The 26,460-nt window shown below is 26.9% G+C and overlaps 1 protein-coding gene across 3 annotated transcripts; it reads left to right on the top strand.

Annotated features, from left to right (window-relative positions):
- Positions 1-6,823: 6,823 nt before the first annotated feature.
- On the top strand, positions 6,824-26,177 carry LOC145835929 (uncharacterized). 3 transcript variants are annotated; one of them, XM_082943693.1, is made up of 14 exons: positions 6,824-6,896; positions 7,595-7,643; positions 8,927-8,985; positions 10,147-10,358; positions 10,722-10,941; positions 14,229-14,365; positions 15,341-15,549; positions 15,782-15,855; positions 16,814-16,831; positions 18,942-19,179; positions 19,491-19,640; positions 19,968-20,144; positions 20,619-20,747; positions 25,749-26,177. In XM_082943693.1, the coding sequence occupies exons 1-14, from the start codon at positions 6,860-6,862 to the stop codon at positions 25,912-25,914; spliced, it is 1,875 nt and encodes a 624-aa protein (XP_082799819.1). In that variant the 5' UTR covers positions 6,824-6,859; the 3' UTR covers positions 25,915-26,177. The 3 variants fall into 3 exon arrangements, with proteins under 3 accessions (XP_082799819.1, XP_082799818.1, XP_082799820.1); XM_082943692.1 differs by having other exon boundaries at positions 10,144-10,358; XM_082943694.1 differs by lacking the exon at positions 16,814-16,831 and having other exon boundaries at positions 10,144-10,358.
- The last annotated feature ends 283 nt before the right edge of the window (positions 26,178-26,460 follow it).

Genomic DNA, 26,460 nt, shown 5'->3' with positions numbered 1-26,460 from the left:
CACAATAAAGTTTTTTTTTCTTCAAGGATTAAAATAATGCACGCACACTTTTTTATATTTAGTATTGTTTTTATAAGTTTTATTAAATAACTACAACTATTTACAGATAGAGATAAAGACAAGCTTTTAAGAGCAAAAATAGAATACTGTAACTTCTGCTCACCTTTTAACTACGTTCAACATTTCTTCTACTTTATGGTGACATAGATTATAAGTTTTTACTCTTTCAAGTTTTTGCATGCACAATATTTGTGCTTTATTTTACATAAAAACTATAAATATCTTATCATATTGTCTTTACAAGTATATGCATGTGTCACATTTTGACCAAGAGTTATTATCCCTGTTAAAGTTTGCTTTGAAATAAAAACTAAATATATAAAAAAATATCTGTTTAATATTTATTTGCCATATATATGTTGTATAATCTAAAGTTAACATAACTTACTTAAAAAACTTTATATTAGTTTAAAAAGTTATCTTTTTTGTCATTAATAAAATGTTAGATAAAGTTTAGTTTAAAATAAATACAAACTTTCTTAGTGAGAATTTTTATTTATGTTACGAAATGTAAATAGTTGAATGCAAAGTTGTGAAATGCTAGTAGTTACTATGGTAATTCAGCTTATAAAAAACCGTATAAACTTTGGTTTGTTTTAAGTTAGTGATTTCACGCTTGACTAAATAAAGAAGTGCCTTTTACCATGCCAGGTTGAAAGATCTTCAAAAGTTACAGTATTCTATCTTTGATCTAAAAAGCGTGTCTTTATCTTGATCTGTAAGTAGTTATATTTATTTGGTATTTAATAATATTCCTACAAACATCACTGAACATAAAAATAAGTGTGCCTGATTATTTTAAACCTTGTAGTAAGTAAAGTTTTATTGTGTACCTTAAGCATACAAATGTTTAAAATAATAAAATAAAGTATAATTTTTTTATTATTTAATAAATTAATTTTATAAATATTGTTTATATAAAATAGATAAATGTGTTACTAAAAGTTTAGTGCCTACCTTACAAGGATGCGTACCTTGAGCAGATGTGTGCTTTATAAATGTGTAATTGGTGTATTTATTTTGTTATAAGAAAAATTTAAATCTAAAACAAGGGTTTAGTTTACATTAAGAGCTTTTCTCTTAAACTGAATTTACATTTAAGTTTAATATTGGTGCAACAACATCCTACTTAACAAACAATTTTATTTCAATTTGAAAAGAAAAAGTTAAAAAAAAAATGTTTTTTGATTTTTTATCTAATTTTATGTTTTTTATACTTTTAAAATCGCAACATTTAAATAATTTTGAACTATAAAAAGAACATTTATTGAAAGTTTGAGGTCTCTAGCTCAAAAAATAAGGAGAATATAGGTTTAAAGAGATTTTTAGAATTTTCAAGATAATGGACAAAAAAAAAATTTGGTCCCTACAATTGTACTTTTTGCAAAAATTAATATATCTCAAAAGATTTTGTTATTATATAAAAACTGGCTTGTAATTTATACTTAATGCCAATATAAGAGTCAATGTAATTTTTATTAAAATTTTTGGACCTCCCTATGCCCTTATGTAGTAGTAAAAAAATATACAGATAACAAATAAATATTCAATCATGAACACCCATATAAATCTCTTTCCCCATCAACAATCCAAAATAATTTAATCATTGATTATAATAGACACACACAAAACTAACTATACATATATTAAGATAACAAGTACCAACCATAAGCAATTAAGCAATATCTGCATGCAACACAAATTACTCAACCAAAGCATTCCTACCAAATTCAGTATACTGGCTCAACAAGAATTTTTTGTCGCTGTATTTAAACTAATCCTTTTTTAGGTGTTTAAAAACTTCTAGAAATAAAGTTCAGGTGCGCAAACTTTTGTGCTAGTTTAAAACTAATGTCTGTTATAATGTATTTTACAGGGTTGTAACTACAATTTACTTAAAAAAGTATTTAAACTTTTAACAACTTTAAAATTATTAATAATCCTGAAAATTTTGATTTAGTTTTTGTATGTCTAACATTGTTGATAAAATTTCTATTGTGAATTTAAATTCTAAAGTTAAGTACTTCAAAAAGCTCATTAGTTATGCACTTTCATATTATTTGATAGACAAAAATTTTTCTAATTGATGTGTTTCTGACCTTACAAAAATATTAAATTAGTTGCTGTTTTAAATATATTTTGTTTAATTTAGACTTGAATTTCAAGGTTTTTACTAAACTTTTGCTGTAGCTTAATATAGGTTAAAATTTACTGTGAATTATTCCTGGTATTTCAATGAACCACCATATATAGTTAAAAGTTATTATAAAAACAGGGTGTTCATTTGATTTAAGAAGGTTTTTATAGATTTATCAGTTTTCTTCCAGGATTTTTAAGTACTAGTCTTCTTATTTCTCTTAAGTAGGAATTCAAATTTAAGGTATAACATTATTATTAGTTGAATAAAATAACTATAAGTTATTTTAGATATGTTTTATCATCAATAGAACTGAGTAATAATTAAATTTATCTGTATAAATTAGTTGATTATTAAACTTATCTTGATTTACTTATTTTACAAAAAAAAACTCATTTAAAAATACATGTTTTTCAAATTTTCTGTATGCTATTTTTACTAAATTCTAAGTTTTTTAAGGTTTCTAGGTACAATAGCCACCCTAAAAATATCATCAAATAAAAATATTTGTTATCAATAAAATTAACAAATAAAAGTGTAAATAAAGCTGGTGATGTAGTATACTAATGCGTAGCAGCTCTTTACTCTTTCTTAGTTAATTAAAAATAATATCTCTTTTAATTTTTTCTTACTTAGGTACTTTATTTAGTGTTATAGAAATTTTTATAACATTATAGAGACTTTTAAAATTTCAAAACAAGCAACAAGATATCCAATAGTAATTAATATATACAACTCACTAATAGAATACAAGAAAACTTGAAAACAGCAAATGTTCAACCATTCTCACTCATATAAATATCTTTCCCCAACAGACCAAAACTAGCCAACCATAAACAGAATAAACACGCAATAAACTGACCATACATATAATAAAATAAACAGATAACAAGTACCAACCTAAAGCATTTACTCAATGTGTGCTTGTATACAAATTATTCAACCAAAGCATTTTAACCTACTCAGTATACTAGCTCATCAAGAATTTTTGTAACTGTATATAAATTTATCCTTTTTTAAGTTTTTAAAAATATCTCGAAGTTAAGGTGCTCACATTTCTGTAGTTATTATTATTGTAATCTGGAAAAAAAATTATGATAATCAGGTACAAAATATCCGCACACAATTTGTTTTTTATTTCATTTTGATATTCAACAATTATTACCTGGGCAAAATAGACTTAATTACTGCCTATAAACGTATCTTTGTTCCAAAAACACAACACGATTTGATTTATAGTAATTCAATGATAAAAAAAGACGCTCAAAATATTTGGCCCAAGGATCTGCTGCATCAAGAACCTTTCAGTTATTGAGTCACACTCCACGGATCCTTTTAACGTCTTGTCCTGGACTACTTTTCAAATTTAAATGAAATTTTAACTGCAAACGTTAAGATTGAAATAATTTTATTAAAACGGCCAAATTATTACTGTTTCAATGACAAATAAGCGATTTAAAATAAAAACAAATGTTTGGTAAATTGTCTTTGCTTGTCTATATACATATATTTTTAAATTCAAACTAGTTGAATTTTGCTTTAATGGTACTGCTTAACAGGGAAGTTTCTTTTACCAAATAGTTAATTATTTAACAGTTTAAAAGTTAAGTAAGCAGTTAAAACGTCATAATAAATTGAAATTACATCATGTAATTTTGTAAAAAATACACTATGCTTAACAGATAGTAATGAACTCTTTTATTCGACCCTAGTATTTAGCAAATAATGAAACAATGAATATCAATGCAAAAATAGATAATATTGAAATGAAATGCGTGTGGACAGTTCGTACTCAATAACCAGAAAATTTATTTAGTATTTATTTATATGTCTAACACTGTTAAATAAATTTTTAGTTCTAAATGTAAGCTCTATAGTTAAGTACTTCAAAAAGCTCATTAGTAAACACTTGTTATATTATTTGATAAACAAAATTTTTTCAAATTGATGTATCTCTCACCTTACAAAAATATTAAATTAGTTACTGTTTTAAATAAATTTTGTTTAACTTAGACTTGAATTTTAAGGTTTTTACTAAACTTTTAATGTAGCTAAATATAGGTTAAAATTTATTGTGAATTATTCCTGGTATTTTGATGAACCAACATGTATAATAAAAGTTATAAAAAATTTAGAATGTTTATTTGTTTTTAGAAGTTTTTTTTATAGGTTTACCAGTTTTCTGTCAGGTTTATTAAGTACTAGTCTCAGGGTTGCCACTTTACCTGGAAACCTGGAAAAACCTTGAAAAACCTGGAATTTGACAATTTAGACAAACAAACTTGGAAAAACCTGGAATTTCGAACAAAAATCATTAAATAAACCTAGAATTTCATCAATTTTCACATGTTTAGTAGTAAAATTTCTAATTGACTTAAAAAGTCTATCATATAAATAAAAAAAAAAATCATTATCAAAAAATTTTTTTATAAAAAAAAATATTTAAAGTTGCTTCACAGTATTTTTTTAATGTTTTTCTTCTATTTAACACAGTTTTTTACCTTCAACTTAACTCTAAACTACAAATAGACTCAAAAATGTGTACTTTTAAAAACCTGGAAGAAGTTAAGAAAACCTAGAAAAATTTTTGAAAAAACGAGTGGCAACCCTGTAGTCTTTTTGTTCCTCTTAAGTAGGAATTCAAGTTTAAGGTATAACATTGTTATTAGTTGATTAAGATAACTAAAATGTATTTTAGATATGCTTTATCATCAACAGAACTGGGTAATAATTAAATTTATGTGTATAAATTAGTTGAATATTAAACTTATCTTGATTTCCTCATTAAAAAAAAAAAACCTCATTTCAAAATACATGTTTTTCAAAATTTGTGTATGTTTTTTTTACTAAGTTCTAGGTTTTTTAAAGTTTCTTGGTACATTAACCACCCTGAAAATATCATCAAATAAAAGTATTTGTTACCAATAAGCAACTTTACATAAATTCTTAGTTAACTAAAAATAGTATCTCTTTTATTTTTTTCTTACTTAAGTTTTTATAACATTAAAGAGAGTTTTAAAATTTGTCCAAAAATTTATTTAGATGTAATAAAAAAGTTTGTACAGTTTTGATTTAAATTTATAATTTATTTAAGTTTTGTGTTACATCAAAAAACTTCTAGTAGAATAAAGTATTTTATTCTTTGTTTAAGGCTAAACAGCTTTATAGACCTAAACCATGAACCAAATCTAAATTATTTGATTAAAAGTTGTAGGGAAGGGGGTCCAACATTATTTTACAAAATTATCCTTAACCTTACATGAAAGCTATATTTATATACTTTAAGATACCTTTTACAAAAAAAAATTAATTTTGACATGTTGTCAGTTAGTTAAAAGCTTTCTATACAAACTTATAAAGAAAAAAAAAACTAAATGCCAATTTAATAAAAATTTCAAGAAAACCTCAAAAAATCTATTTTCTTTATTTTATTGTCGATGAACCTTTTATTTTTACAAAATGCGCCTTGCATTAAAAGAAAATATTTTATTGAATAAATTAAAGTTTAAGAATTTTATGACCAAATTAAGAAAATTAAAATTTTAATATTTAATAAAAAAACTTTTTTTAAATGAGATTTAAAAAATTCCTACAAAAGAAATGTTTACTATTTAGTTAAGATTAATCTGAGAAAGTTTCAGAACAATTTCTTAAAAACTGTTAAATTTTTAATAAAATGTCTTATTTTTCGTCTTATACATTGGTCCTTCCATAAGTTGTGGTACCTATTGAGCTCTCCAACTAAGTACCCTTATATCTCAAATACCAATTTGAATTCTACAAAAGGGTAAGCATAACTGCTAGCAAAGTGAACATGTAAAAAAGTGCCCTATACCCTTGAAAAATATAACCCATAGTAGTATATCTTTGATAAAAGTTTGCAAGCTATTCAAAAACTTAATATATAAGTTGTTTATCCATAAAGTTTAATACTTGGTATATCTACATCAAGGTTTCCCAAAAATTATAAAAAAATCCCCTTTATAGTACTTAAAAAAGCATTTGGCCCTTCAGACAAAATTTCTCAAAAAACTTTAAAAAGCCTAAGGCTTTTTTTACATTCTTCATCATCAACTCCAGCTAGGGTAAGATTTAAATTATGATTTCACAACCCCCTAAATTACCGTAATGGGCCCACTTTTAGAAAATTTGATCTACAAATTTTGTTTAAACCAACAATGTCCATTTACTATTACTTATGATAATTGGGTTGCCAAGCTACTCCTCAAAATAACTAGGCTAGTGTTAAATTTTTGAAAAAATAGGTTAGCTTTGACTAACTTTTGAAAAAAAAACAGCTTCTTTTTTTTTGTAAACTTAGACTAGTTTGGATATATTTCTAAAGTATCAGAGTTTTGTTGACTAATACTTTTTTTCTTTAAAAAATAAATAGTGTATTACTTTTTTTTATATATTTAAGCTTGCTTAACAGAAATTTTGTTAGGTTTTGGCATGTAATATATAAGTATTTTTTTGTTTGTTTATAAACTCAGGCTAATTTGATGTAAACATGTTAGTTTTCGGTCAGCAAAGCTCTCTTTTATGCTTTTAACAATGGAAATCCTGATTAATTAGTTTTTTTTCCATACTGTTTTGACAACAACACGTTACTAAACTAACTATTTCAGCTTTTAATAAAAGTTATTCAGTTGAAATCAACAAATGGCAGACGAGGAAGAACAATTTTTGTACCAAGAAAGTTAGTTATTTTATTACAATATTTTGGTTATATTTGTTAAAATTAAAGAAAAAAAATTGTTTTGAAATGTTCAGTTTGTATTAAGTTTTATTAAAGTAAAAACTTTGGACATCAATAATAATAAAACAAAAAACTAAAAACTACTTTTTCAAAGAATGACCTATATAAATAATGTTTATTTTAAATTTTTTCAAAACTTTAATTTTGATTTTTAATAAATAGGTTAAAATAATAAATCTAGACTTCTTGGAATTTTGTAATTATGTACTGTATGTTATTTTTAATTTGATTCATACTGTTTCTAAACTATTAAAATATGGTTTAAATTATAAAAAAATATTTTGTATTCTCAAAAATTTATTTTAATAAATTGAGCAAACATGTATTTATTTTCACATATATAATGCACTGTTTGTTAAATAAATTTGTTGCAATAAATTAAACTAGGCTTTACAAACTAAAAATATTTGTTTGTGAACATTGTTAAAAAAAATATTTTAAATACTGAATACCAAACAGACACGCTAATCATGTTTTTTGTGTAAATTTTATTATTTTTAAATTTGTAAAATGTTATAACTGTTGTAAAAAAGTATTTTTAGTTGTAGTTTTTTGATATGTATTGCTTTTAATGTTGTTTATCTCATGTATTTTAAATCAAAAATTGTGTTAGTTGTTTAACAAAGTAAATTTTTTAGATGATACAGAAAAAACTGTTACTGTAGAAGTTGCAGAAGACTCACAAGTGTAAGTTGCATATTAATTTTAAAGAACATTAGTTTTACATACAGGGTTGTCACTTTACTGGAAACCTGGAAAAACCTAGAATTTCTAACTATTTTAACATATTAAGAAGTAAAATTTAGATTTGATTCTTGAAATCTAAATTAACGCTTGAAAAAAATAAAAGTAGTTTTTGAGATATGGCAATCAAATTTGGTGACCTCAATAGGTTCCTAATCAAAGGTGAAACTAAAAACGCAAAAAAAGACCATTTCACTAAAAATCTATCTCCTCCTTCATTTTTAAGTAATTTTCTTCAAATTTTCACAGAAAGTGTATCATTTAAAAAATATTGAATGCAGGAATTTTTTTACTTTTAAGAAACGAAATTTTTATAAAAAAAACTACATTTTTTTTTTTATATAACATTTTTATTTTTTAATAATTTTAAAATTCCAACATTCAAAGTTTTTTAAATCAGAAAAGAAAAATTTTCTGAAAATTTGAGGTCTCTAGCTCAAAAAATGAAGAAGAAGATAGATTTTTAGTAATTTTTTAAATTTCTGAGAAAATTGACTCAAAAAATTTGCGGTCCATACGTTTGTATTGGAACATTATTATAAAAATTACAATATCTCAAAAGTTAAATAAGATTTTTTGATTCTATAAAAACTGGCTTGTAGTTTCTACTTCAAACTTTCATATAACATCCAATGTTATTTTAGTAAATGAATGTCCGACCCCCCTATGCCCTTAAATAAATTTATTCTTGTAAAATATATAAAAAAGCAATTAAAAAAATTTGGACTACATAATGTCATATAAAACTTATCAAAGATATGTACTAAACACAAAGCTTCTAATAAAATAAAATTCAATTTTATGGGTTAAAATTTATAAATACCAAACTCATATAAACCATATTTACTCTTTTCTTTTATTTAATTTGCATAATTACCTAAACCAACAATTTTTTCTTGACTTACCCCTATTTTTGCAATCAATATAGTGCACCTGAAAAATAAAATACTACAAGTTTAAGAAATAAATTTTTGTTCATGAAAATTTTAAAACTTAGTCTCAACACTTTGTTAATAATGAGTTATATATGTCATTACCAATAATGCTTCAAGTTTAATTGGTTTTAAGGTGACTTGTCTTAAAGTCAAATAGATGAAATTGAAGTTTTACAGAAGTATTTTCAAAAAATAGATCAGTTATTCTAGTTTATAACATTTTGTTTTCAATAAACTGATGCAATAAAAGTTCTGCTAAGGTTTTTTGGTAAATTTTTATTGTTTATTTAGACCTGACGACCCACCATGCACAAAAGAAGCAGAAGAAAATTCTGAACAAATAGAAACAGGTTATTGAAATATACATTTTTTTACATGATAAACATATTTAAATTTTTTGAAAAAATATAAATGTTTATAGCAACACTGCTTTGCTAATCGTGGGCATAGGTAGGTGAACAACTTTTTTTTTACAACTTGATTTTAATTAGTGAGAAAATAACTAAGCTATTAGTTGATTTATAAAGCTTAGAGATATTCGAAATAATTTATGATATATAGCCGATGAAAGTCTGAAAATACAAAAGGTTCTTTATGGGAGGAGAAAAGTAAAGCCTTGAATAATTAAAAATCCTAACAAGTCTGTTTCATCTTATAACTTTGAAGGAATATACTTCAAACTTTTAGAAACTATTGTTTATTATATCTGAAACATTTTATAGGAAGCAGATAAGAAACAATTAACAATAAAAACATAAGTTTTGTTTGTTAAAAAAAGCTTTTAGATAATAATTAATGAATTAATTTTTCTAAGAATTGATTGTATTTCATGAAAAAACAATTGCTCAAAAACTGAAAGAGATACAACTATTCACTTCTTTTAGTTTGAGCTTTTAAGTCAACCTAATGAACCTATTGTCAAATCTAACTTTGATCGCTTATAGATAAAAAGATACTGAAAGTTTTCAAACAATAAAATCTATTAGTATATATTTATACAAAAAAAAACTAAAAAAAATGTTTTATCACCTCACCGTCTGCTCATAAATAAAACTTGTTAAATTTAATATGAACATAAATTAATATTTTACTTATGATTTGTGATGGAACTCATAATAGAAATTATGTCGTAAATTTTTTAGTTTAACATAGTTGCCACAATCTCAGGATAACTCTAGACAATTTAAGTTTTCGGATGGTTCAGGATAACTCAGGCTTAAATTTTTAAAAACTTAGAATGACTGAAGCCAGCTATTTTTAATCTCAAGATTTATTTTTGAAAATCTCAGTCCAGTTTTTCTCTAGATATTGAATAAGATTTAGTTGTTACAGTTTCAATATTTTCATATTTTATAACCAATTTTGTTCAAAAATTATATTTTCATTGATTTTGTAAAATTAATTAAAGTTAAAAAGACAGTTTAAATTTGCTAGGTTGGCTGTCAAGTTTTTATTTGTCAAAAGGTTTTTGTGCAAAAAAGTAGGTCTCAATGTAAAAAACCTAATAGCAGAGGCAGCAGAAGAGAGCAAAGAAGCTCCTACAGCAGCTGCAACTTCTGAAACACAAGTACCAGAAGAAGTTTCAAAAGAAGATGAGCAAAAAGAAGATGGTGAAAGCAAGGAGGAAAAAATGGAAACAGACGAGGTGCAAGACCAGCCTGTTGCGGAGCCCGGAAACACCAAGGAGAACCAAAAAGAAGACACTGATGAAGACAACTTTGAGGTAGTTGTTAGTGAAAATTAAAAGATCAGTTACTTTTATATTTAGAGTTTGTTGGTGAGTTTTGGTTGGTTTGTGCTTTAACTTATTAAAATTCTAAATTTCTGTTTATAGCTTACAGTGTTTGTGATATTTTTGAATATTTTCATGTATTTAAGTTTACAGAATAGTTTTTAAAGTGAAGCTCATATTTAAATAAATTGTATTACATAAGTGAGTTGTAACTAAACTATTGGTTTTTATTTCAAACAAAATTAACATCGACAATATAGGTTTTGCATACACATAAGTTATCTCCACAATTTTCCATCCAAACAGGTCGATATTTATGAACAGGAGGATGTTTCATCTAATTTATCTGTACAGGTCGACATGGACGATGACATGGCCAAGACCGCCTCGGCGGAGGACAAGCAAGCAGACAACAGGTTCTTCCGCCCGACCGTGCCCACGCTGCAAAGCGACCAGGAGAAGCCCAAGGAAGCGGCGAAGGGGCTGGACCTGAACCAGCCCGGGGACATCAACGGGGTGCCGGTGATGCAGTTTGACACCGGGAGCGTTGTGGACAAGCCCTGGCTCAGACCCGGTTCGTTTTTGTAGTTACTTTTTAAATATTCATTAATTTAGAGCCATAATGTTATTAGCAGTTGAAAAAAAACAGGAAATTTTATTGACAAAGCCTGGCTCAAACCTGCTTTGTAATTGTTTGAATAGCTTTTATAACTGATACTTAAGGTTTAAGTTGTTTAACGCGAAGCTATTAACAAAACAAATGATATTGACAAACCCGGCTCAGACCTGGTTTGTTGATTGTTATCTTTTTTGTAGATAAATAAAACTAGATTTTATTTAATAATATCAATAGAATTCAAAAACAATCTGGTAAGTGTTATTGATAATCAATTGAAGTCTTTTCATAAGCATATATTAGTAATTAAATGAAGTTACATACTTATCTTTTATTACACAACTATTTAAATACAATCGTTGACAAACACTGGCTCAGACCCGGTTTGTAGATTCTTTAGTATATAGATAACAATTAGTTTTGTATAGTCATGTTATAAGAATCGAGGAAACAATTTGAGAAATGGTTTGTTGTTCTTTAAAGTTGTAATTTTTTAGATATTGAATGTTATGAAATTTTAATATCCAATTGTTGAAAAAGAATTTATAATTCTTTTTTCTCTGTTTATTTCAACTTTACCACACGACTGTTGTGGGGCCTGATGGCGCAGGGGTAACAATGAGTTTAAAATTTTTAAATTTGAACATTGCAAGATCGAAACCCAGTAGTCTGCTTAACATGAGTAGTTGATCCTTTGATATTCCAAGTTCATCAGCAGTAGCTAATACGAGGCTATTTTTATTTATTTTCCAAGATTAAGCTTATTAACATTTCATCTTTTCTGACAGTTTCCTTTAAAGTATGGCTTACAGTGATCTGTCAAAGGTCTATACTACCCTAGATTGGCTGGTTTTGTTTCATCTCAAAATCTTTCTACAAGGGTTTCATCTCCTCTCAGCTTTAGGCAGGGTATAACAAGTTGAATTATTTTTTTACACTTTACAGGCTCAGTTTTATTTTGTTAGGCGTCAACTAACCAATATTATCAATGTTATTTATGGGGTGACAAATTCACATGTGGACGTTTACATTCACTCTCGCTCGTTCTTCTATTCAACCCTTTCAGATTTGTCATAAAACTCCTTCACGGTTGTTGAACTTTTCAATAATTACTCCTGTTAAAACGTCCTTACTAGATAGCACAATCAAGTGAAGATTGTCAGTTGCCAGACAACGCCTTTGAGATGCCTTAATTTTATTATCGCTTAAAACAATAAACATTTCTTTTTATGTCAACTATGAGTGCAACTAATGAAAACAGCCTAAAGTGCATCTCGTCAACTAAATGGTTTCTTGAAACTGTCGCTTCTACCACAAACGAAAAGAGTCTGAGTACATAACTTTTTATTCAGTGTGTCAGGGTAGAGCCGGTGTAAATTGTAATTTAAAAAAGAGTGACAAAGTCATTTAAAAATGAGTGTTGGTAACATCTATTTTGTGTTTTACAATCACTATAAGTCTTTCCAGTTTTATATTTAAATATTATTGTATAAGTATAAGGTCATTCATTCTTATGGCTATTATGGCTAAGTTGTTGATAAAACTTCATTAAATATTTTTTTGAATTTGTACTGTAAATTTATCTGTGGTTTGATATTGTTATTATTAAGATTTTCGTTTTTAAACGAACGGCTCAGGCATTTTTTGAATGTCTGTATATGCTTGAATTTTTTGTAGTCTGAAGTTTAAACTCACGAAAAAGTCCAACCTAGGTTTCATAATAGTTAGTGAAACTTTTTCTCAATAAGATTAGCTCCTTGAAGCTTCATGATTTTTGCCCGTCAAAACGCTTAAACAAATTTAGTTTCAAACAAAATTAACGTTATTGTTTGTTGTTTCATATTCAGCTGATTTTTTGTGTTTTCCCAAACAACCCTACGACTTGAAAATGACCAGCCCCGAAGACTGGATTAAAAAAAATACATTCGTCAATCCGTGGACCAAGCCCGGTTCGTTTGAAAAGTCGTTCTTTTTTGCAGGCTGTTAAAAATTGTAATTTAGCACAAGTAAAATAGTACAAGCAGGTTTTTTTGTTGACAGAAACAAGTTTTATGATATTTATGTTGGAGTTTAGCAGTTTAAATTGTTGTGGTTTACTTTTTTATGTTTCCTTTTTTTTAGGAAGGAAAAGTTATTATTTTTTTAGATAAGTATTATTCAGGGTTGCCACACCCTCAGGAAACTCAAGGAATTCAGGGAAACTCAAGGAATTTTTAATTTGTAGAAAATCTCAGGGAAACTCAAGGAATTTTGATTCTTTTTTTTAACTCAGGGAAACTCAGGGCAGCTTTGGTTTTTTCTAAAAGTTTCAGGGAAATTTTAAGATTTTTTATAAAATCTCAGGGAATTTTTTTTATAGATCTAGAATGATAATTAGTTAATCCAGTTTCAATATTTTGTTGAAAAAAATACTTTTATTTATTTTTAAGTGCTTATTCAGAAATTTTTTATCCTTTCGGCTAGTTCTTCAATATTCTTTAAATCGACAATGTAATTTAAAAAAAAATAATATGTTTTTAAGGATTTGAAAAAAACTCAGGGAAACTTAGGGAAGTTTAAGGTTGCTCAGGGAAATTTATGGTCACTCAGGGAATATTCTTTGACTCAAAGAGTGGCAACCCTAATTATTCCTAATAGGAGCGGATATATCAGACTACTTTAATTTCGATTTCAAATTTGTAAGAATACAAAAAGTTTTATCGGGATATTATTTCAAAAAACTCAATTAACTATATATTTATAAAATATTTATTTTTATTTATATTTGTAAAAGTAATAAAATAACTTTTAATCAGTATAGTACCTTTATGATGTTTTTGTACATCATAAATATTTTATTTTTTAGTAATCTAATGTTATATTTTTATATATAATTATTTAAGTTATCCATAACAAAATCAGATCATTCATTTTGGTTTCACTGTGAAATAATAATTGTTTTAACAGTTATTATTATAAATATTATTTTCAACAGAAGCAATTACACCAACACGACACTATAATCAATTCTGCTGTTTTGTTATTTAATTTAATTATTTTTCCTCTTTGGGATCATACATACCGAACACTTCTTCATTTCGGATTCAATGAGACATAATTATTAGTTATAATTATTTTTATTTTTTTTTTATATCATTTTATTTAATACAGGAGCTGACATATCATACTACTTCAACTTCGGGTTCAATGAGACATTATTATTAGTTTTAATTATTTTTCAAACACTTATGTTTAACATAACACAGGAGCGGACATATCAGACTACTTCAACTTCGGCTTCACCGAAACGACTTGGAGGAGTTACTGCGACAAGCACAGGAAAATGCAGGCCGATTTTCCCAAGGCGTTGGGAAACGGAATTCTCCCGCCCCCCACCACGCTGGTACGTTGTATTTTTAAGAGAAAATATTATTAAAATAATAAACAAATTATTTGTCACATATTTACTACTCTGGTTAATTTTGTATTTTTGATAAAATTATTATTTCAAGCAATAATTAAAAGTTTATGTATATATGTAATAAATTACTTATTATAACAAATAACAATAATAAAATAACAATAAAATGAATAACAAATAGCATAATAAATAATAATAATATATATGATAAGTTTGATAATGTATAATGTTACGTTTTATGATAAAAAACTTTTACCTGGTGTTTTTTCAGCACTTTAAACGCTTCCTCACCCAGGTGTTCAATTTATTGTAAAGCAAACTTTTAAGTACCATAACAAAATTAGATGTTACGTAAAAATAGCATAAGAAGTACTTATTAAACGACGTTTACCAACATTATCGACCTAGTTTTTAAATAAATTATTTTCGATAATGCAAACAGCTACTTTTTATCAAACATAAATTAATAATAGGTTTAAATCTCATCTAATGTTTATTAATTAATATTAAGGGTAAGGGGTAACAGTGATAGTAAAAACATAAAATTAGAAAAAATTAGAAAAAAAAAACAAATTAAAAGTTCAACCTGTGCAAAATTTTCTGCTCGTGCAAAAATGTCCCCATAGCAATTTTGTCTGTTGGTGCAAATTTGACACCTACCCATATATATGTATGAATACAAAATTTGCAACCTACCACCGTAGTATTTATTGTATATTGCGCATGTTTGTGTTGGGTTTGTAAACTGTTTATTGTTTAAAACAGAGCAGTTTATGTTAAAATATTTTTTAAATAGTGCTTAAGTATTCTTAGAGGTTGTTTCAACAACGTGATATTTTAAAAAATTAAGTTTGTTGTCAATTACTTTACATTACTATTAAAATTTCAAACGTAACAATGTTTTAATATAAAAAAATATATAAAATTGTAATATTTTTTAACTTTTTGTTCAATTAGGAAATTCAAAAGGCGCTTCTCAAGTCCACCCAACCCACTGTTGCCATCAGAATCCCCGCGTCGTTGCCTGGAAACCAACCGCTGATGCCACCTGGCAACAAGGTGCAGTCCATAGCAACCGTGACGCCCATACTGCCACCAGGCATCTCCAAGGAAGCCGGGTTGCCACCGGTTCCCCCCAACCTGGCAGTTCCTCCCCCCGTACTCGGGTGAGTTTTACAATTTTTATTAATTTGAGTTGGTTCTTACGGTAACTTAAAAAACTATTATTTTCATATTTTAAATAGTTGGAAATTGTTTTTTATATCTTTGGGAGCCTTAGTTCTATAAAAAAAACATCGTTTAATTTTTTTATCTACAACATCAAAATTTTAATAAGGTGATATTTTCACTAGTAGTCCAAACGATAATCGCTAACTTTGAATAAATGTTCTTTAACAGGGGATTACCCTTCCCTGGAGGTATACCCGGAGGAATTGACATCACAAAGCCCCCGCCTGTACTTCCCCCCTTTGGTTTGTTTATAGATTTTTAAAGTAATGTACAACGAAAACGAAATTGATGCATATGTTTTGGGCTCAATGCTTTGACATCAAACTGTCTTCATAAATTGTTTAATAATATTGCTTAACATATATATATGTATATGTTCTAGTTTTACTTGATAAAAGAAGTATGTATGAATTAAAACATCACATTAAAAATTATGTTAATATAAGATATAATTATTTGAAATGGCGAGTACTACCCATCTATATAAACTATAACTTACTTACATTTAAATAAGAGTGTTTCTCCTTTTTGTTAAAATTATAAAGCAGTTCACCGTTTGTTATATTTAATGTATCAAATGTTAATGTACCGCTTAAAACAAATTTTGCCATGTGACAGGGTTGCCAAACAACCTGAAATCTGACAAACTAGACTAAACGACCTAAAAAATCCTTGAATTTAAAACATTTGAAAAACAAACCGGAAAATTACATTTGTAATAAACCTGGAAGTTTAAACAATATTTATATATTATGTAGTAAAATTTTGATTTGATACGAAAAATTTATCATACAGACAAAAAAGAATTGTCATCATCAATTTTTTTTAAACATATTTAAAGTAGATTTGCAGTATTTTTTCAATGGTTTTATACTAATTAACACAGTTTTTTACCTTAATCTTAATTTTAAACTAAAAATAGATCCAAAAACAATTATACTTTTAAAAACCTGGAAGAAATTTTTGAAAACCTGGACAAAGTATGCCAATCATTGGCAACCCTGCAAGTAATTAGGTTAACTTCAATAAAATATACCAACGAAAATATCTATATTTATAATTTACCAATATAATTTTTAAAGATCTCTGTTTCATTAGCTTTTATAATACCACATTTAATTCATTTTAAAAATCTACCTTGTATAGGTACAAATCTCTGTTTTATTTTTATCGTGATTTTAAATATACAAGATTTAACAGGTGTACGTATAATGGGAGGTGAGATTAAAAGCTTGTGTGAAAAAATAACTTTAATTTCAATTTTGTGAAAGTTAATTTCAAATTTTGTTTGTGTTCAGATATCACCATACGTTTTAATTAATTATAAAGTTATTTGTAAAATATGTTTCCCAATTTTATACGTCCTTTTTTTAATGGAAGTTGAGGCTTATTTGTTGTTGTTTATGTCAATATTCAAGATTATGTGTTTTGTTGCTACACACTCAAGACTAATTAATATTCGAAAGGATTTAAAAAAATCTTATTCTGGCCCAGGCTGGTAAGGATATTTTTCCTAAATCTCCGGCAAAAATTTTTTGCATTAGATTAAACCGTTATATTTTAACTTACTTTTATATTCTGGAGGTGAAGACCTCCCATGTAATTGTTGTTGTTTGTTTATACTATTTATAGACTTAATTAACAGTATTTTCTCCGGTTTTAGGTTTTACACTTTTAAAATAAATTCTTTGCAGCAGGCCAGTTTTTTTTTTTCAAAAATATAGCAATGAAATATGTTTTGAATAAAAATAAGTTTTTATAAAAAAATTAAGAAATCCCCTTTTAAATTTTTATGTACTATTATAGGAATGTTTTTGAACGTATTTGTATACCATTTGCAACTTAATATCAATAGGTTCATTTTGTTTTTTATATTTTATTACACAAAGCTTTTCAAAATCATACAAGATTTCTTTGTCAAGTGATAAATTTTAAATTAAATTTGAAAAAATTTTCGTTGAGTGAATAGCTTAAAAAATAACTTTAATTTATGACGTATGAATAAATTAAAATAAATACAAAAATTAGAGATTCAGTAATTAAAACTAAAGGCATGTTTATTAATAAATTTTTAATAATTTTGTTTTACCATTTAATGCTACTTGCGTATTTAAGTTAGGTCGCTTTTCTTCAATCAATATTGATTCAAGGCTGTAAAGTTCGCTTTTCTTACATCGTTTTAAAACTTTAAAATTTTGAACAATGTCAGAGTTTTGACAGGATGTGCAATTAAAAAGATGTTAAAATATTGCGCTGTTTTAATCTGTTCCGCAGTGGTCTGTAATTCGTCGGAATATTTGCCGTGATGTTTCTCCAATGTAAGAGATGCTCTGATCTGCAGAGCAGGTATCTATTAATCTATTGATAAACATGCCTTTAGTTTTAATTACTGAATCTCTAATTTTTGTATTTATTTTAATTTATTCATACGTCATAATTTAAAGTTATTTTTTAAGCTATTCACTCAACGAAAATTTTTTCAAATTTCATTTAAAATTTATCACTTGACAAAGAAATCTTGTATGATTTTGAAAAACTTTGTGTAATAAAATATAAAAAACAAAATGAACCTATTGATATTAAGTTGCAAATGGTATAAAAATTTTTATGTGTTTTTAAATTAATAGGTAAAAGATATTTTTTTTCAAATAATTCAAATAATAACTATATTACAAAGTTTGTAAAAAACAAAAACTTTTTTATTTTTAAGATTTATACATTTAATTACTTATAAGTTTTGTTGTGCTGTATAGATTTGATCACGAAATTTCTATAATTAAAAAATGTAATATAAAGTTTTATTATGTTATATTAATTATAGAGAATCTTCTGTATATATAGTATTATTTTATTTGAGAAATTTATACTAATACTTACTTAAACAACAAGTATCTTATACTTATGTTTTTAATGATCATAATAACCAAATTTTTTTTTTAAGCAAAATTACTTTACCAAATTTAAGTACCATAATACTAAATTTTAGTAAATATGTTTTACGTTTGGTGTAACATTTTGTATTTTACAATATAACTTCTTATTTTTAGCTTTTTCTGAATAATAGGCCAGCTTAAGTTTAAGCTTTTCTATTAAGGCTGTGTTAATCACATTTTAGAGTTAATTAACAAATTTTCATAAATATGAAAATAAAGTTGTCATAAGTATGAGTATTTGTTAACAGTGCTTTTAATAATTAATCATGTTTCTTCGTCAGATATATTAACTTGTTGGATTGATTTAAAACTTTAGAACTTGTTTTTCCACAAGTCGACAATTAAAACTTCAGAATAATATTGTTTCTTTTATTTTCAAGTGAAAAAAAACACAGGCCTTCCCCCGCCCAACATGGACGGTCCCAACTTCCCGCCGGGAATTCCCCCGCCAGGAATCCGCCCCCCGTTCGGCATGCCTCCGAACTTCCCCAACGGGCCGCCACCCGTCGGCATGTTCCCAGGACCGCCCAACGGTAACCACGACGACATGGGGCCGCCCGGTCACCATGGAGACATGGGTGGCAGGGGCGACATGAGAGAGGATGGTAGGGGAGAGAGGTACAGGGACCCGAGGTTCGTGAAACAATTACTTTGCTTTGTTTGTTTTATTGACTTGATTTTTGTTGTTAACAAAAAGTTGAAAAATCTTTTTTACTGTTAAAAATGAATGATCGATTGCTCGATTCAAAAAGCTTATTTAAAAAAATAGACTTATGTTATCTTTTTTTCAAAAGTTGCTTATACTTTGTTTAGTTAACTATTAAGTTTTATTTTCGAAATTAAGTACTTTAACTCTTAATTTAATCCATTAGAATGGTGATCCGCAAAGTTATGAAATTATACTTGTCATAGTAACTTTTTTATAGAAGAATTGTTGTTTGCAGGGACGACAGAGGAGACAGGTACTACAGGGGCGGAAGAGAGAGGGACGGTTACCATAGAGACAGGGAGGGCAGGAGGGGCGACGGTTACCATGACGACAGAAGGGGAGATTATCGCGGTGAAGACGAAAGAAGAGAAAGAGATAGGGATCGGTTTGTTAAAAAAAAATAACTAATAGATATAATCAAATTGATATAAGCTAAACGCGTTCATACAACAGTTTTGACAGAGATCGGTTTGCTGGTATTTAAATTAAAATACCAAGTTTAACACTTTATTATCCGTGACAAATAATTGATATTAGCTAAATTAAAAATTTAATAATGATCAATAAAAGCAGCCATAAATTTTTTATGCCATACCTAGTAATTTGGAAAAATAAATAGAATGAAATGCAAGTTCATAACTGTCAGCATTAATACCGTGAACTGAACAACAAATTAAAAAAAATCCCCTAAACCAAAACTCCATCTATACAGCGACAGGGGAAGGGACCGGGAAAGAGAGCGAAGAGAAAGGGAGCGAGGTGATAGAAGAGACAGGGGCAGGCGGGAAGAGAGGAGCAGGAGCGCAAGTCCTTCGAGGAGGGAAGAATCGAACAGGAGAAGAAGGGATAAGAGGACCAAGTCGAGGAGTCATTCAAAGTCGACCTCGAGGTTAAAAGATTTGATATATGCAGTTTTGAAAATGTAATATGTTTATTTGTAATTATTGTTTTACAATCCAAGTCTGCTATCAGCTTAATGATTTGATTGCTTCTTGGGAAACTAAAGTATATAAAGTTTTATAATATTTTTGTGTTTGGTCATTTTAGCAATGATTTACGTTTTTTTATACTTAATTTACTTAATTTCAAATGCAGTAGATTAAGTTTAATAGGCCCTTTTATTAGGTAAACTGAGTAAAGCAAATTTTGCTAAAGTTGAGAAAACTTGTTCAAGAAATGATATTGAGTAATATGTTATTACTAAGGGAATTTTATGTTTAATGTTAAGCTTTCTATTTTGTATCTATAAATAAGTTTTTCGGAACAATTTCTTTGCAACAATTACTTAATGTACACAATTGAAACGGTGTTATTCTCTGAGCGTGGCAAAATATTAACATGAAAAAATATTTCTCTCACACAGGGAACGAGAGCGACGCACGAGGGAGAGGAGCGCTTCGAAGGCGGACGAGAAGTCAAGCAGGCAGGAGGACAAGGAGTCGAGGAAGAGGAGCAAGAGGAGTAGGAGCAGGGGCCACAAGAGCAGCAGAAGGTGATTTTGTTATGTGACGTCATAGTTAACTATGTGTCGTTAGATGCTGCGTGGGACTGTTCATGTTGGGTTCGTTGGAGGATTCGGGAGTTAAATTTTAAAGGGATTTTTCGAATGAGGACTTAAAAAATAATTGATTTTAAATATAATATATTTTTATTGCTCATTGTTAGAATATTGATATAAGCTATGATAAAGCTGTTTCTAAGTATGAACTGTTGCTTCTAATAAAGAGCAGTTGTGAATTTTAATTCTTTTTTAAAAACTCTTTTTTTCTTTATAGAACTTATGGGCAACCACTTCAAAATATTCATTCTAACAATCCTAAATGAACAGTTCCATAAAAAGGTGTTGATAAACCTTTGAGGCATTATTGAGTAAATAATTAATACATCAATACTGTATATTATCAGATTTTGTTAATTTAAACTGCCTTATTTTGAATTATTGATATATTTTACCTTAGTCTTAAATTACCTGAAAACCATTTTTGTACCATTCTAGAACAGCTGTGTTTTTTATTTGCGTTTTTCAGCTATTTTTGTATTTTTTGTATTGAATCATTCATATTATTTTGTTTATTAAGTTCTATTTTGTTCAATCAAACATTTGTTTTCTTTTACTTTTACACAACTTCTGTTACAAAATAAACTTACATGTGACAAATTTAGTTGCTGTAGTAAAGAGCTATTTAAATATTAGTAAAAAATTTAAAGCTAAATTTTAGTTTAAAGTGTTAATGTTTTAATCTTTTGTAATAAATTTAAAGTATGTTTAATGATTGAATTAGATTTTAAATTTCATAAATAAGTATTAATTTAAAATGTTCTATACTTAATAAGCATAAGACAAAATTATTAAAAAAATTTAGCTCTTGTTCCTTGATTAAACAGAGACAGTATATCTTCTTTAAATTTTAAACCCTCTTAATGATTTTTTTATTAATACTGGACTAAATGCTCTTAACCAAATACCTAAAAAAACTATAATTCAATAGGGTTGCCTCACATTCGGTTAGACTCAGGCTTGTTTATTTTTCAATCTCAGGATTGTTTTAATGTATTTAAAATTACTTATTCTAAAAAAAATGTTTATTTTCTAGAAAGTGGGACCGTTTGTTACTAAAATTATTTAATTAACGGTTCGACTAACAGTAAATCTTAGACTAGATTTTGTTACTTAGGTTAGATCTTCTCCTCAAAGAGTGGCAACCCTAGATATGGTATTCACTGCCAAAATGATATGTCGTTCTAAGGCCATGGAGAGTGATACCCCTGTTTTTACAACTTAACTATTTATATTTATCTCAGTTATCAGACACTTCACCGTTTACCAAGCTCATAGCATTTTCTTAGATATAAGGTTTCGAAGTTGGTGAGTTCAATAGGTTCCTTATTGCCTGAACAAACTAAAAAGTCAAAAAAAAAAAAACCACTCACTAAAATTAAATTTTCATTTTATTTTTTACCGATGATTTTTAAACTTTAATTCCATTAATATTTATTCCATTAATATTTATTAAATCTTCTAGCCAAAGCAAACTTTATATCAAAAATATATATTGAAGTTTTTTTTTTCTACTTAAAAAAAAAATATTTTGAACTACAATTAAATTTCAGCTCTTGAGCATTAGAAACTATCTATTAGATGCTTTCTGAAATTTGAGTTCTTTACAGGGTTACCTTGAATCCTGGAAAATCCTTGAATTTGACAGTTGAAGTAAAAAGAGTCTGGAATGAAGTTTTGAAAAAACCTAGGATTTCGATAAAGAATCACTAAAAAACCTGGAACTTAATAAGATTATTTACGTGAAAATAGATACAAAAAATACATCATGTAGAATAAAAAATTGCTATTGTTTTAATTAAAAAACTTATGTTAAGAAGATTTACAGTATCTATTTTCAATGTTGTTATAGTATTTAGGACAATTTTTACCTTAAATTAAGTTTTCTATTAAATTTTAAATACCTAGAAGAAATTTAGAAATCATGTTTTTTTTTCAAAAACTTATGGCAACCCTGACTTTAGCTAAAAGTTGGGAAAGTATATATATTTTTAGTGAAGGTTGATAATGATAAAAAGTGATTCATGTTTTTGTTTTAGTAACTTTTTACAGAAGCGGCTTTATCCTAAAAGCTATGGAAAATTCTTTATTTTTCAAAAAGTAACTGTAATTCATACTTAAAGCTTTGAAACAAAAGCTAATATTATTCTGTGCAATAATAAAGTTATTAATTTAAAACACGAGAAGTGAAATACAACGTTTTAATTCTCGAAAGTTTATCATTTGATTGAAAGTTTCCAATTTAATTAAATCTTCTTCACTGTTATTTAACAAAAATATGTTTTGTAAATATTTAACAAAAGTAAAAATATTTAACACGTTAGTATGTTAATCTTTGTACTACTTTAGTTCTAGACTTTTATTTTGGCTAAGCTGTTATGTATGGTACTAAAACAATCTATATATTAAAAGTATCAGTTTATAGTAGTTCGTTTTGTATAGCAAAGGAAGAAAAAGTATCAAGCTTAGTTCCGCAAATATTGTTGTTTGTACTTGTCCTGGTTTTTTCCACATAAAGTTATTTTCGTCGGTTTGCTGGTAATAATGATATTGTGTAAATAAAAAAATCACCTTTCAGTATTCACCCTGATTACATTTCATTGTGCTGTTAATTTTAAGGTCATGTCTACCTTTGACTTATATTAAATAGTCTGATCTTAATACGTGTTGATTACTTTTTTTTTGTGAAAAATATTAACTTCAATGGCCTACAATCACTGTTGTATATACAGTATTTTTAAATAAGTCAGTTTTTTATTACTTTTAGAGAGTTTATTTTCTACTGTCACTTATAAAGCGGTTTAACTTGTTTTAATTTGCCTGATTAAACTCTTACTAAATGGATCTCCATAATATTTATTGCTGATTTTATTATTTAAAAAGATCAAAATACTTTTTGTAAAGATTCATAAGCAATAAATATTAGGCGTTTTTAATTTTCCAACTATGTTATTTTTGATTCTTGAAAAAATTTGCACAGTATAGGGTACTTATTTTTATAGCGACTTATGAGTATCATGAAAAAGACTAAATTGTTTTTCAGTATTATAATACACAAAACTTTTTTGTTAATTGTGCTCAGTTTTTGAAAATTTAAACTGCTTTCGTAGACTAAACTCCAAACTATGTATTTGAATTTCAATACTTTGTGGTCCTTAACTTGCTTGAACTGTCTTTAAAAGTGCAATCTTTTATATAACTAGAAGACCTAGTTTTTTATACTTCTACTACTATTTTCATAGACACTTAAAATTGATGCTGCTCATAATTTTGACCTTTAAATACACATATCAAAACACATGATAAAGACATACTTAATCGTATTTTTGAAGGATATATCTTCTTTAATTTATGATGTTGTGCAGCTATTCTAGAATGGACAATAATTATTAATATCTTTCAAAACTAATTATTTTACATTTCTTGGTATTGAGGTTGTTTAAGTAAAGTAAGATGAGACACAAAAATTTAAGCTTTGTTTTGAAATGCCAATTAAAGTTGTTTTACAAATAGTTCAATTGAAAAAAAGTAGTCTAAAACTAGTATGTGCAAATCTGTCAAGTCAATAATCATTACGTATTATAAACATAATGGTATTTATACTTTTAAATAGTGTTATGAAATAGTATTTAATATCTTTAGGGAGTTGTATTACAATTTTTTTAAAACTTTTTGTGCATATATTTAAAGAAATTACTTGTTTGTATAATATTTCTTATACTTTTCTCAAACTAAGCCCATAAAGTAACATATTAAATTTAATGGTTCAATAGCATTCAATTTTTCCATTGATTTTTTTGACAAATATTTTTGAGTTGGTTCATAAAACGGAAAGCTAATTCTATGGGTAAAATATAAAGAAAAATTTGAATTTTATTTTACTAATTATTGTTTGCTTTAAATTAGATTGAAGAATCCGATTAAACTGTTGTGTTATAAATTTAAGTTCCAAGTTTAGGTCAAAACTTAAATGTTGTATTACTGCCTATTTTTTTCCATATTTGTTTTAAGTATGTTTGGTTTTCTAATATTTTAATTGTTTTAAACCTATGAAATAACTAACTACCCCGATGTTTAATTATTCTGCATTATTTTTCAAAATAAAAAAGCCTTAAGCTAACATTTAAATTTAGTTTTTCGGAATAGGTAGTAATTCGATACTTTGATCGCCATACCATTAGTTTGCAAAATGTATTATTGTTTAATCTTAATATGTATACATCTTAACAAATGTACATTTGGCTACCGAATTGCATAACATTTTTTATAGCTAACTTAGTATTCATATAATTATTTTGTATAACCTACTCATTTAACTTGTAAATTTATTTACGATATACTAGAAGTATATTCTCAATTCTACTTAATAAATATCGTTCTTTATTAGTATTTGTCTACGAATACTTATGTTACTTATTTAAAAATTTAAGATATTGTTTCATATTTCTAATATTTTAAGATAACTAAATTATTTTGATGTTAAAAATATATTTTTTTGTAAATTTACCAAAGTTATGAAACTTACTTATGTTGTCTGGTAGCTGTGGTCTATTAAAATATATTTGAGAAATCCAGTAGTTCTGCTATAAAAGCTAAGCTAACAAAAATTCAGACTTTAAAATGTTTTTACCGATAAACCTCATAATTGGCGTAACTTTAATTTATTATGATTACTTTAATACGAAGCTAGTTTACTAAATCAACCAGCTAATTTCGAAATTGGAAATTTCTCTAATCTAAAAATTTTAAACAACATGTTTGTATTTATTTTAGCTGTAGTACGTTCGCTCACCAGATATTTTTTAACTTTGATATTTGTCACAAGAGGCGCAGATACTCGTGTAACATCATCATTTTTAGGCATCTGACCTTTTAGTGGTTTAAAATTCAGTTTAAAATTTCAGAAACTTCTAACATTGTTTAAAATCAACACAGGAGGCGCAGAGACTCGGGATCGGACAGGGAAGACGCCTCGAAGAAGAAGCACAAGAAGGATGCGAAGAGAAAGGAGAGGAAGAAGCGATCATCGAGATCAAGTTCAATGGAGAAGATCAAAGTGAAGAAGGAGAGAAAGATCAAGCAGGAGCAAGTCAGCGATTAGTGTGACGTCATATTTTGTTTGTGAATTCATAGTTGTTATTCGTGACTTCATAATGTAATTTCTTGATTTACGCTTAAGCTTGTGAGAAATAGTTGTAATGCGTCATATAGACTTTATTTAGCAAGTCACATATTGATGTGAGTTTCAAAACTGACTGGATTAAATTAAAGTTGTTTTGTTGAAATTAAAGCTTGATCGTTCAATCTTTCTAAACTTTCGACTTTCCCTTGTTTTTTCGTTTGTTAAAAATTTAATCTAGAAAGCTTAGCGTTAGATAAAGTTTTACAATTTTTTTAAATAACATATATAAAAGTAAAATTTTACTTTATATGTGTATTTAGTTTCAAAAATTTAAAACTAAATATTATTATCTTAATTCGTTGGTTAAAAAATGTTTTAGATTAAGTTTTTAAATATTTAGTTTTATCAATAATGTACAAAACTTGACTGTTTTGTTTTTAATATGTTTAATACTTCTAGTAAAATAAAAATTTTGTTGATGAGATTTTTTGTTTGCTGATGTTTTTATTACCACTGATTAAATTT

Source organism: Thalia democratica, chromosome 5, assembly GCF_965202585.1.
Source record: "Thalia democratica chromosome 5, ktThaDemo2.hap1.1, whole genome shotgun sequence".
In the NCBI taxonomy this organism is placed as follows: Eukaryota; Metazoa; Chordata; class Thaliacea; order Salpida; family Salpidae; genus Thalia; species Thalia democratica.
Note: the sequence above shows the minus strand (reverse complement) of the source record. Positions and strands in the feature narration are given on the sequence as shown.

Bases quoted from the DNA above. Each gene is read 5' to 3' on its own strand.
- LOC145835929 (XM_082943692.1), top strand. From the start codon at position 6,860: ATGGCAGACGAGGAAGAACAATTTTTGTACCAAGAAA. The intron at 7,644-8,926 runs GTAAGTTGCATA...TTGTTTATTTAG, and splicing joins GTTGCAGAAGACTCACAAGT to ACCTGACGACCCACCATGCA. The intron at 10,942-14,228 runs GTTCGTTTTTGT...AACATAACACAG, and splicing joins CAAGCCCTGGCTCAGACCCG to GAGCGGACATATCAGACTAC.